This window comes from Aythya marila (assembly GCF_965140915.1).
Source record: "Aythya marila genome assembly, chromosome: 5".
Lineage (NCBI taxonomy): Eukaryota > Metazoa > Chordata > Aves > Anseriformes > Anatidae > Aythya > Aythya marila.
The window spans coordinates 21516310-21528454 of record NC_139046.1 but is presented as its reverse complement, the minus strand read 5'-3'; the positions used below and the strand labels follow the sequence as shown (position 1 = coordinate 21528454).

The window sequence follows — 12145 nt, the reverse complement described above, 5'->3', positions numbered from 1 at the left end:
ATGGAGAATAGCTTAGACCCTTTTCCTAAAATGAGAGACTGTTACAGATCCAGCCAGCTCTTAAGTCTTTAAATTCTCTCGAGTCAGACAAATTGGCTACATGTTGCTCTGTTTGGCCTAAATTCAAATGAAGCTCTGCCTTAAGACACTGGTGGGCAGTTGTAAAAGACCAAACACGGACCTGAATTAACGGAGGAGATTTCACCTGATGCCTTGGGGGATGTTCACCCCTGTACCTGAGGTCTCAAGGAATGTTTGTGGCAGATCCGTGCCCCAACCTCCCACAGCTGAGCATCACCAGCCCAGACCGAGGGACAACCTTTGTTTCAGCTCCTATTGCTCAGGTCTGGGGTTTATGTATTTTCCTGGTGCTTCCCAAGCTGTCCCAGTCTGAAACTCTGAGCACTCCCTCTGCTGGCTAAAATATCATTTCATAATCACTCGCTAGGGCTCATTCGCACTGGAAAGACACAGGGGGAGAGCAAACCCTCCCCAGGGCAGGTGCGTCTTAGGGGACAGGCTGCAGTGGGGACACCAGTGCCACTGTCTGTCGTGGCACTGAAACCAGGACACTGTCCCTGCTGGTGGGGCAGGACAGCATCAGCAAAAGGTCCAACCTAGACCCAGCCTGAACTGAAGCTCCCTGACATGATTTCCAAATACAAAGTGTATAACCCCAAATATCTGCAAGACAGAGAACCAAAATAGCACAATGCTTGCAGGATGGGTGCTGGTGGTCACCTTCCCTTCTTCATCCTTTCAAGGTCCCAGGATTCAGGCACCTTGTGAGCAGTAGTATGGTGTGGGGAGATGGCCCAGCTTTGTTTGACATGTTAGTATTCATATTCAAGATATATATCTATGCTCTGGAAGTCCTTCAGTGCCAGGGTGAGGTGGAAACACCCAGGGTTTTATTCGGGGCTGCTGTTATTGTGGACCTAGGCTTAGGTATGCACAAAAGGGGATACCTGGCCCAGAACCACATGCCTATCCAACCCAAAACACTCCATAGATATGTGCAGCATCCAAGGAAATACCAGGCAGGAAAAAATTCCCCAGAGCATATGATTTCTTGCACCGCAGGGTGGCAAGTGAGCCAGCAGTTAGGGTGCTGGGAAGTGCACACTGGAAGTGCACACTGGAAAATGTGCAGCAGGGAGCACCTTGGCTTCAGGGCCATCCTCGCTTGGTGTTTCACCAAAATATGGGTTTATGCTGGAGCAGAGCTGATGGATTTTGCTTATAAACCTGAACTTCCTCTCTAGTGAAGAAAAAAACAACTTTACATAGAGACCAGAGCAAGAGCAGCAGCAACCCAACTCATCAGGACTCAAGGTGCCTGCAAGGGCTAGTAGACCACGGTGCCATCAGCCAGGCCACATCGGTGCCAGCATCCCCACCAGGAGCAGTCCATGGGGTGATGGCCTTGATGCAACTTCTTGCTTCAACATCACATACTGAGCCCCAGCAGGTTTTTCTCCAACACCTTGCATCGTCTGTATTTATTCTTTCACCCCATAATTTGTGGGTGTCCCTGGTGCCCGTGGCTGCTTGCCGTGTCCCAGGCAGGGATGCAGGCTCCAGATGTGGGCTGCCCTGTGCTTCATCCCCTGGCAGCCTCGGGGACTGCAGGAGGAGGGAAAACCATGGCAGGGATCCTGCTTTAACAGATTCCCAGCATTTTTGTGGTGCCCTATTTTGGTGACAAAGCCACGGGTAATTGCTGCTCTCTGGACAGATATGTGAAACCTCAGGATCTTTTCCAGGTCGTGAGGACTGTGAAGTCCAAGAGGACAGATGAATTCCTCGGGAAAGGCTCCAGAGACCAAAGCCGCTTTACAGAGAAATTGGGATACAAATAGCCTTTTTGGAGATGAAGAAGGTGCAGTGATGCAAGGTTAGCCAGGGCCAATGTAAATGGCTTGAAAGTCGCTCCCAGTCCTCCGTTCTTAAATGGGATGCACAGCCAGAGCAATGACCCCGAGCATCTCTGCACGGGGTGAGGATTAAGGGGAAGCATCTCAAGAATGATATCAGGAGGGTCTGCAGTTAAAAGCATGAGGAAAAATTGGGCATGACATCAGCACTCAGTGTCACTCGGTGTCCCCGTGGTGAGGTCAGGGATCTCACAGAAGCAGAGGAGATGCTGGAGAAGTGCTTCCCTCTTATTTCTCATTTTTCTTTTTGGGGTCTGAATTTTTTATTTCAAAGCAAAGCATCATCATTTGGAAATGCATGCCCACTCTTAGCTTGCAGACATTTAAAAAGTGACCAAAAAAAAGCAATTTGACTGCAGTTTTCACAACACAGGTGATTTTATTAGGAGTGGGTCAACCCCTGAGCTGCTTCACTGTGATTTAACTCACCACTGAAATTAGCAGAAGCCCAGGAGCCAAGAGATAATTTATCAGAGCATTTATCAGAGATAATTTTTAAAAATCTCACCCAACAATCAATGCCAAGTAGGAAAAGCTGTAAGGTTGGGTGTGCAAATCCTGCCTGCAGACACATCTGCAACCTCCAAAGCGGATGAGCTTTCCGATTAGTGGAAAAAAGGGCAAAAAGGGTAGAAATTTTTCCATTGAAACTTCCACAGAATGGTTTATCGTCAACATGGGGCGGGTGGTGTCATTTATATTTGATTTTCCGTTTTCTGATTAGAAAAGAGGAAGCCGTGCTGTTTTCCGACAAAAAGTTACATTTCAGAAGTTGGCAGTTCTGTAAAATAGCCTCCCCCCCAAAAAGAAATCCACCATTAAAAGGCCAAACGACAACAACCTGGAAATCAAAAGCCAAATTTGTTTCCGTTACCCATTTTCTTCCAAAATGGGAAAATATTTCATGGGAAATTTTAGTGAGAGCAACCAGGCACATCCTGGAAATCCTGGCATTTTCCACGCATAAAAATAAGTTAAATAAAGTCATATTTTGGCCTGTTTTTTCAGGCAAAGAAAGGAGCTCAGGGGAGCCCTGTCCACCTCGCTGAAGCTGGCTAGGGATGGAGGGAAAGGATTAAGGCCCAGATCATTTCCTTGTGCGCTCCTATGGGCTTGCTTAGCTTCCCGTTATTGTCCCGGGTCTGCTCCCACCCGTGCTGCCCAAGGGGTTTGGGGGGGGGATGTGGGACCCAGCCTGGCATCAGGCTCGGAAAATACTGGCTGCCTTCCTTAGGAATCATTCACCCAGAGACAATGAGCTGGCAGCGGCTTTCCAGATCAATTTATAGCTGACCTAAAGCTTTCTTCCTGCGGGGTGTGAAAGGAGAAGGAGAGGTGTTTTTCTTTGGCCAGAATGGGTGTCTTTGGTGAGGTCAAGCTAAATCAGAGAGAATTTAAGTATAATTTAGCTATTTCTTACACTAAATGAATTTGTGAGTTTGCAAGGTGATAAAGAATGTTCTTCTATCCCGGAAAAGGAAATAATACAGCCAGATTAGCTCCGGGAAAGTGGCAGCCTTGCCTTCCTCTCCAGATAAGCTGGAGCAGCGCAGCCCAGCCTGCCACCCAAAGGGTGCTGCCAGCCACCCTGGCACTGCCCCCAGCCACCATACACCCACACTCTGCCCGGATCCATTCCCATTTCCACAGGAATCGCTCCCCTTTCCTTGAAACCAGAGCCCATGTCAGGAAGGGTTCAGGAAAAGGGGGCAACTCCAGGCCTTTCTTTTCTGGGCAGCGTTAACAACACCGCAGCCCAAAGAATTTGTCTTGCAATCCCCTCTGCGGCTCAGCTTTCAATTCTCTATTCAACCAGCATGAATGAAGCGAAGCCTTTATTTGCATTCTCTTCAAATTGCCCTCCACCACTAGCATGAGACCTCTGGAAGTTTGTTGCAAGAAGCAGAGGAGCCAAGATATTTTAGCCGGGCATGATGCCCCACCACTAACGCAAAATAAAAAAATAAATAAATAAAAATAAATCACTTCAAAGCAACTGCTGAGTCAGAATAAACGGGGCTTGGATGTGTTCGCTTCCCAAAGATCACAATGCAAAGCCCCGGCGGGAGGAGCAGGGAGGGAGGTCAATGGAAGCGGCATTCCCTGTCCCTGAGTCACTTCTCCTTCAGGAATTCAGATCTGGCATCTCCCCAGCACGTCTGTGAGCAGGGAATTGCCTCCTTCCTAGCAGAGAGGGGCTTTATAAAGAAATCCTGCAGTGAAGGGCACCCCACACTGCTGCCCATCCTCAGTTTTGGGGGTGAAGGGTTCTCAGCAGCCCAAGCCAGCCGGCAGCATCATGTTTTCAAGCTGTGTGCTCCAGTGTAGGATGTCACCTAGGGTTGCCTTCAGGCTTCCTTCCCCGGTGTGGCAGAAAAATAGGGGAAAAAACACCTTTGTTCTCCTTTGACCTTCACCTCTCTGCCACTCTTAAAAAGCAAAGAACTGGCCCTGTCCAAGACCTTTATGTTATTTTCAGTTCTTGAAAGCAAGCTGTGCTAAGAAAGATTTTTTATTTGTGATCTTCTCTGGTTTTTAAATCGGTGCAGTATTTCTCCTGTGCCTCCCACCATACATCACACACAGGACAGCTCTTGCTTTGGGGATGAAGGGAGCAAGGGACCTGCTGTCTCCTCCTCCCAGGATGCACAAAGGTTGGGGAACAGTGGGGAAGGGCCACTGGCTGCCATCACAGAGGGATCAGCAGGTGGGCACTCAGTGTGTCCAACCCCAATCCCACCCAACATCCAAACTGCTGAGAAAACATCAGGCAGCGTCTTTCAGCTGGTCCTACCCCATCTTCATATTTCGAAACAATTCCCACTCTACATTTGCTCAAACCTCCAGCAATTTTTCAGTGGAAGGAGAAGAGTCCACCCCAGGGTAGCCCACAGCCTGGTGGTTTAGTGCATGGTCTTGGGCAATCGGGCATGGAGGATGAAATCCCCGCAGTGATGCCAGCAGAGAGGGCACCTGCACCTCCCACGGTCCGGCTTGGTGCCCAAACCACCCTTCCTCCCGTCTAATCCAGCCTTGCTAAAACTGGTCCAGTCCTGCGGGAAGTGCTGATGTTGATGAATCAACATTTTCCAGTGAAAAACGTGGCATTTGCAGTTTCCCAACCAGTCCTAATTGAGAGCATTCAGAAAAAAAGCAAACAAACAAGCAAGCAAACCAAACAATGGCAGAGGGCAGGGAATGAGCTGTGCATCTCCAACCAGCTGTCCTTGATGGAGCATCACTACTGGGGCCCCTGCGGCAGCATCCGAAGCTCATCCTTTTGCAATTTCTTTCTAGGGGAAGATACTTTCGGCTTAGCAGAACCATTTGGTAAAAAGGGTGCTTCAAGTTTCCTGCACCTGTTTTGTTTTGTTTTGTTTGTGTTTTTTTTTTTTTTTTTTCAAGTGTGTAGAGCATAGGTTCATGCTACAGTCAGGGTCCCCACTACCTATCTTAGATGTGTCTCAAATTATCAGCAGTTTGTAGAGACAAATATTTCACTAAAATGGATAAGTTGTGGTGATTCTTGGCAGGTTTTCTGGCTGTCTGTAGCCAGTGTAGGTTTCTGAGCTTCCAAGCACTGTGTCTGCAGGCAGTTGGAGGCCCCAGGCTCTGGGGTCTGAGCCTCCTGCATAGACAGCTACCATCTGAAATGTAAAGTGTTGGTAGAAAGGAAGCCTCTCTTTTTGTCTTGTCCAGCCAAGTATTTGTGCTAGCAAGTCTCAGCCTCATTGTAGAAGAACCTATCTGCTTACCCGTCTTCTACAGACCCTGGCTGCTGAGTCAAAAATCTTGGTCCTAGGTGATGCAGGACAAGTCCAGGTGGCTTCACCAAGCCTTGGGTTTTCAGCTGTGGTGGGGAGCAATGCCTCATGAGGAAGATCTTGGATCTGCTTCTCCTGGATGTGCTTTCCCCTCACACCGTGCAAGTGGACCCAGCCACATCTCCTCTTCCCTGACTATGGGCTCAAGGTGACTTCTCATTGGGATGGATGTGCAAAAATTTGGGATTGTGGGTGCAAAAACAGGAGAGAAAGGCACTGGCCCAGCAGCATGTGTTAGCATCTCAATAAAGCTGCTGCTCTGACTGCCTGGAGGTGCTTTGGTTCTGGCAAATTTCAGGGCTGCTGCAAATATCTTATTAAATGAGAAATGAAAATCATGGTGTGAAGCGATTGTTGGCAGCAAGGGAGAGCAGAAGGCAGTCAGGAAGGGCAAGCATCTGGTCCAGGACCGGTACACTCAAAGCACAGCCCCGAGCATCAACAGTGATGGATGCTGCGCTGGTGGCAGACAGCTCAGGGAAACTCTTCTTGGGTAAAATCTGTTTTCTGCATCTGATTTGTCAAATACTTGTGAATAACAAGCACGTCCCACAGTAAAAATTCTGCCTGTGCCTCTGACAAACAGCATGGAGAATGGGACACACTTTCTAAATTGGTTGTGGCACTTTGCCATGATTTTTCTGGGTACAGTTAATAGGTGACTTAATTCTTTACTTAATCGGGACTCTTTCCGTTACACAGCTGAGGAAGTTCAGTCTCCCGGCTGCCTCTCTATATTTGGACTCTGAACTGCAGGAAGCTGACCAGTGTGATGTTTCCACGCAAATTACCCAGTAATGTTTCCCTAGAAAGAAAAGTCTTATTCAAGGCTTTCTGCCCCTTCCTCTTTGTCCGCCCATGCACCGAGGGTGGGTGCTCTGTGTACCCCCTTGGCTGCGTAGCCCCCTTGCCTCCCTCCCAGCCCCTTCATCTGGGTGGCAGAAGCCGAGTGTTAAGTGATGGCTGGCTCTGGGACTTTTTAAAACTGCCTTTTCCAAGCACAGACCACCAACCCTGAAAGTAAATGGTTGGGCCCCTCCCCAGGACATGGACATGTGAACCAGTGACACAGGAATCATGGACACACAAACCACAGATGCACCAACCACGGGCACACCGACTATGGACACACAGCGCAGCCCATGGACACACAAACTGACACAACAGATCCACAAGGTTTATTCAGTTGCTTTGAAGGTGCAATAGTGTAAGTGCATGTCTCTGCCAGCCTCTCAGCTAGTTGCAGTAGTTTTCCAGTTGGTAGAGGGAGCACGGGTTTTCACAGCATTGCTCAACGATGCCTCGCTTGACTTTCTGGTATTCCTCATGCTGGAACGGCAGCTCTCCCACCTCACCATGCAGGGGACCGTTCACTGCCAGGGGAGAAAAATATAAGCCATACAGTATTCATCATATGTCAGCCCCGGCTGTTGAGCCCCATGGAAACCCCTTTTTCAGACACCAAACTTGTAAGCGGAGAGCTGGCTGGGAAGTGGGGAGGCAGTTGCAAGCTTTTCCCCAAGCTGATGCGCTCAGAACACCTTCAGGCTCCAAGTTTCCTCTCCCACAGTAACCCCATGGTGCACAAAAGGAACCAAATGGAGTGGGTATCAGTGCTGTGACAGACCCAGGGGTACAGGGTCTCTACTGAGGCAAGTGTGTGGAGAGGAGGAAAAATCCTGCACACTCTCTGTGGTGAGCAGCTAGTAAATAAGCTGATGGTTGGTCTACTCCAAGTGACAAACCTGAAAACCTGTGGGCAGAGCTGTCCAGGAGTCCAGTGAAAATACAGAAAATGGCAAATAAAACAGTGATTTTTCCTCTAGGAAGAAAAAAGCCCCTAACAACCAGAAGAAAGTGCCTGGAAAGCGAGACTACGATGTGGTTTCTAGGGCAGCATGAAAGTATAGCTCGAGACACAAAATCCCCAAGCCCCGAAAGCGTGATACAATGAACGAGGCACAAGAGTAACAAGAAATCATTATGCTAGCTTGCTAAAGGGAAAACTTAGAAAAGATTTAGTCCAGCATTAAGTAGAAGAGGAAATAGCTAGTCAATGTTTTGTGATTTATCTGTCTTCATCCTTCAAGCCAGCTACAAGCAGACTGTGAACACAACCAGCTCATGTGACAAAGAGGTGGTGGCTCAGGCAAAAGTTGTAGAAAAAGAGGTAGGAACTCCTCAGATACTTTCAGACAGGTTGGGCGTGATGAAATTCTCCATGCAATATTTACAGAACTGGCTAACTTCTGACCCAGTCATGATGGTCTTCAGTACCCATCTTCTCACACTACAGCTGCAGGATAATAGGTCCTGGCCCCTTCTAGGTACCAACAGCATGTTCAAGGGCAGCTCTCCGGAGTGCCTCATCCCACCTGCCTGAGACTTTGCACATCTTGCCATTGTGCTTAACTGAATAAACCCAGGTTGTGTTGCTCTGTGTCTTCTGATTTTCATCTTCTGAAAGCAGCCTTTACAACAGCTGGCTGGCTACGGGACAGGGCTGGTGGTGGCAGGTACATGCAAGTGGTGGAGATGTCTGCCCTGGGAGAAGCAGCTGTACTTCCCAGCCATGAGAAGGGCCGTGCTCCCTGTGCAGTGCTCCCACTCCCAGCTTCCACCTCTGAAGCCCCACACCTGCACCTCTCAGTGGCCACAACGCTGGGTAGAGGCAGCACTTCCAGCAGGTCCCTGCATGGCACACTGCTCCCCACACCATTCCTCGGTGGCAGCTCAGGAAAGGGATTAGCAGCAGACAGAGAGCAGAGGAGTTGTGTTTTTCAGTGCCCTGCCTCTCTTTTGCAATCTGTTTCCAATTTTGCAGTTTAGCTGCTGATAGGAGTCATTTGCTCTCTGCTTGCAGCTCCTCTGACGCTCAGGCTGGATCACAAGTGAACATGAGAAGCACAGGACAGGCTGTTTCCCTGAAGCAAAAAGTTCAGACAAAGTGTTTGAGACAAGTTTAGGAGTTTGCAGAGCTCATTGGAGGCTGGTAGCTTCCAGAGCCAGATCAGAAACGCCTGCCTGGGTAGGAATGAGCCCAGCTCGTCTGGGGGCAGGGCAGGTAGCAGGGAGCTCAGTAGCTCTGAGCTGATAAAAGTGTTTCCTGTGTTACCGATTTACAGAACAACTGCTCTGCTGAAACAAAAGGCAAAGCGAGGAAACCAACCTACCGCATTTCTGTGGGGGCTGCAGAATGTCAGCTTTTTGTCTTCTTAATCTGCTGTACAAAATAAGGTAAAGATGGACACTGGCTCCATCACAACCTGCTCTGGCTAATCCATTTACCACCGTGAAATAAGAAACAATATAAAGCGGTGGGGGGCTGCAAGCCTGTTGAAGGGCAAGATTAGTACTCAAAATTACCTTGGAAACTATAGAAACCCTCTGAAAAGATGGGATGCTGCTCAGCAAGAAACGGGGAAGATGCTAGAGGAAGGCAGGAAGGCTGCGTTGCACACCCAGGATGAGGAGTAGGCCATGGTGGACCACCAGGTAGTGGTCCTTCAGGGCTGAAGATCCATATGACTGGTGGCCAAGGGGGACTAGTCTCTATCGATCACCAGCATGTTGCTGCTTTGGAAAAGACAAACCCTGTGTAGGAATGTGGTGTGGAAAACATGCAATATCATTCTGTCCGCTTGCTCACTCTGCTTGGCTCTGACCAAGCCTCACCTGGGGTCCTCTGTGCTTCTCCAGACATCACCATTAAGTAAGGTTATGGACCAAATGCAGAACAATTTTCATGACAGAGTTCTAGAATATATGCCCTGGGAAGGCAGTCTGGGAGTGTCAAAGAGCAGGTTAAAACTAGACATGGAAATAATCTTTAAATAGTTTGAAAAGCACCCATAAGGAAGAAATTAGTATTCTTCCCTGTGTCTGCTATGCAGAAGACAAGAAATAATTGACAGCAAGGGACATTCAGGTTAGATATTAGGAAGCAACATTCAAGAAGAAAATCAATTAAGCATAGGAATGGACAGTTTCAGAAGGCAGGAGGTTTTTATGACAATACTCAACAAGAGTGGCTCATGAATAGGGTGGAGACAAGTGCCCCTGTCTTGGTGCAGAAGGAGGCTCCTTGGGTTCCTTCTGCCTTTATTTTCCACGGTCACTCCCAGGCCAGTGTAATGCCCTACACGGATTGGGATGTTGCTGTTCTCAGCCTCTCTCTTCCAAAAGAGAAGCAGAAAAGTTTGAGCTTTGACTGACAATTCCTTCTGCCTCATAAATCCTCTTCCCCTGCCTGCCCTGCCACCTGCCTTTTTAACCTGAAGATCTTTTCATTGGCAATACGACGCTGCTGGTATGTCAGAGGTATTCCTGGCATTCCCCATCAAGGACATTCCTGGTGTCACCGTCAAAGATAGGTGTCTGCCTTCTGTATCACATAGCATACGGACACAGTCATGGTCAATCTGACTTACCTAGAGGCTGCTCAACGTCCCGCCGGGTTTTGGGGGAGTAGAAGAAACCCCGCTCCCCACACACCAGGTAGAGAGCCTCAACCAAGTGGGAGCCACAGAGGTGCTGGTTGGCAGCTGCGTGGCTGATCCCAGGGCCAGAAAGAGCGAGAAGGGCCAGGAGAGGCAGTGACCGGATCCAGAGAGCCATGGTGAGGAGGATGAGGCCTAGGGGTAAGAAGCAGAGCAGACACAGGGTGGGCTACAAGGGAGAAATAAGTTGTCATCAACTTTCTTATGCCCTTTAGCTCCTTTGGACCTCCTAAAGAGGGAAGGAGAGCTTTATGCATCAGGCTCAGGAAGTCAGAGTAAATGCTGATTACAAGTAGAAGTCCATCTCCAGCCACCTGCTCTCACCATTCCTGACCTCCTTGCTGTCTCCTCCTAGAGAGGAGCCAAACTAGACCCCAACACCCATGTATGGGGTGGCCTTTCATAACACAGCCTTCATGGGCATTTAAATGTGTAGGGTTAAAATACATGGGCTTTTTCTAGCCAGTGCCTGAGTACACAGGCTCTGAGGCTGCAGTGCAAGCACCAATCTTGGACAGAAGAGATCTGGAAAAAAAGAGTTCAGCCCGGAGTAGGGGCATTTGTTTGGGAAGAGTCATCTTGCCAAGCCCTGTGTTGCACCTACTCAGGAGAGCAGAGATCAGCAGACACTTTCAGAGGAGAAACCCACTCTGCCAAGTCAGAAGGAGCTGTTCTTTATGCTGTCCCAAAAACAGCACAACTTGTTCACGGATCTGAGGAGACCTCATTTTCCTGAACTAGCAAGCCAGCACTTGTCACTGGCTGCTACATCCACTAAAGAAGGCAGATGCACACCCAGCTAGACGCTAGACAGGAGGCAATCAGACTTACCTAAAGACGAGGCAGCAAGCGATGGAGAGAAGTTTGCTCCTGGAGATGAAGACCGTTTGGTGGTAATTTCCCCATTCTTTCCCATATTTATATGCTTTACATCAGCCCAAGTGACACAGGGGCTAGTACAAGCCCCACCTTCTCAGTGACGCTCCAGCCAAAATGTTTGCTGCTTGTGCACATTAATTTCCCTCAATATGGCATCAACAGGTCTTTAGGTAAGTTAAGACAGAAGCAACAGTTTGCAGTTTCCATCTCATTTCAGCTGACCTGTTTTTGTTTCCCTGAAGCTCTGTCCTCAGCCATCAGCGACCCTTTTAGCAGGAGATAATGGCGCTATTACAGCTGCAATGATTACTAATGACACTAATGCTGGCAATAGGCACTGCTGGCATTGGGGTGGCCAACAGCTGTTTCTGAAATGTAAAATTAAAGGCAAACAGGTTAATATGTTTGATTAATATCCCCTTGGAAAGTATGCAGCAATGGGAACGAGTTGTCAGTGTGACCATGCTGCGGTCAGGTGCCAGAGGAAGGAAAACACATTATTACACGAAGGCTGTCTGAGGCTCATGGCAAGAGACACGCGTCCTCCGCTTGGGCTGGGGGAGGACCAACACCTGCTTTTCGCAGGAGATGGTGGATATTTGTTTTAGCTCAGCTGGTGGGCCTAAATCAGACTACTTGAAATGTTGTGCTCCACAGTTGAGGGCAGCCAGAGCAGCCACCATGTTTAGTGTGAGCACTGCAGCGTGCCCCGTTTTCTCATATTCATGCAAGTCAAAGCTGGCTCATCTGAGCTGGGCCTGCGATACTGATATATTTTCTGAGTGCACTTGCTGTGGTGGGCTATTGAAATTCAATATCCTGTAGGGGAAATTGGAGGTGGTTAACAGAAACTGGGAGATAGCTGGTCATCTCCACTCTGTCTGGTCCTTCACAGGGAGAAAAATTCTTATGGCCATGACCTCATAAACTCTCTGTCACTTCACTTTTGCTTCAGAAATTAAGTTAGAAAAATACATTACATGGTCAGAATTCATCATTGAGAGGG

At 48.6% G+C, this 12145-nt stretch overlaps 1 protein-coding gene across 1 annotated transcript; it reads right to left on the bottom strand.

The window, feature by feature from the left end:
• Nucleotides 1–6924: 6924 nt before the first annotated feature.
• On the bottom strand, nt 6925–11201 carry INS (insulin). The gene is made up of 3 exons (XM_082762729.1): nt 11092–11201; nt 10192–10395; nt 6925–7134 (listed from the first exon to the last, which is right to left on the bottom strand). Exons 1-3 carry the CDS (start codon nt 11174–11176, stop codon nt 6998–7000), a joined length of 426 nt encoding a protein of 141 aa, XP_082618855.1. The 5' UTR covers nt 11177–11201; the 3' UTR covers nt 6925–6997.
• Between the last annotated feature and the right edge of the window lie 944 nt (nt 11202–12145).

Excerpts from the sequence above, each read along its gene's own strand:
- INS (XM_082762729.1), bottom strand. The coding sequence starts at position 11,176 with ATGGGAAAGAATGGGGAAATTACCACCAAACGGTCTTCATCTCCAGGA. Across the intron at positions 10,396-11,091 it reads GCTTGCTGCCTCGTCTTTAG|GCCTCATCCTCCTCACCATG; the intron begins GTAAGTCTGATT and ends TCTTACCCCTAG. Across the intron at positions 7,135-10,191 it reads GGACGTTGAGCAGCCTCTAG|TGAACGGTCCCCTGCATGGT; the intron begins GTAAGTCAGATT and ends CTCCCCTGGCAG.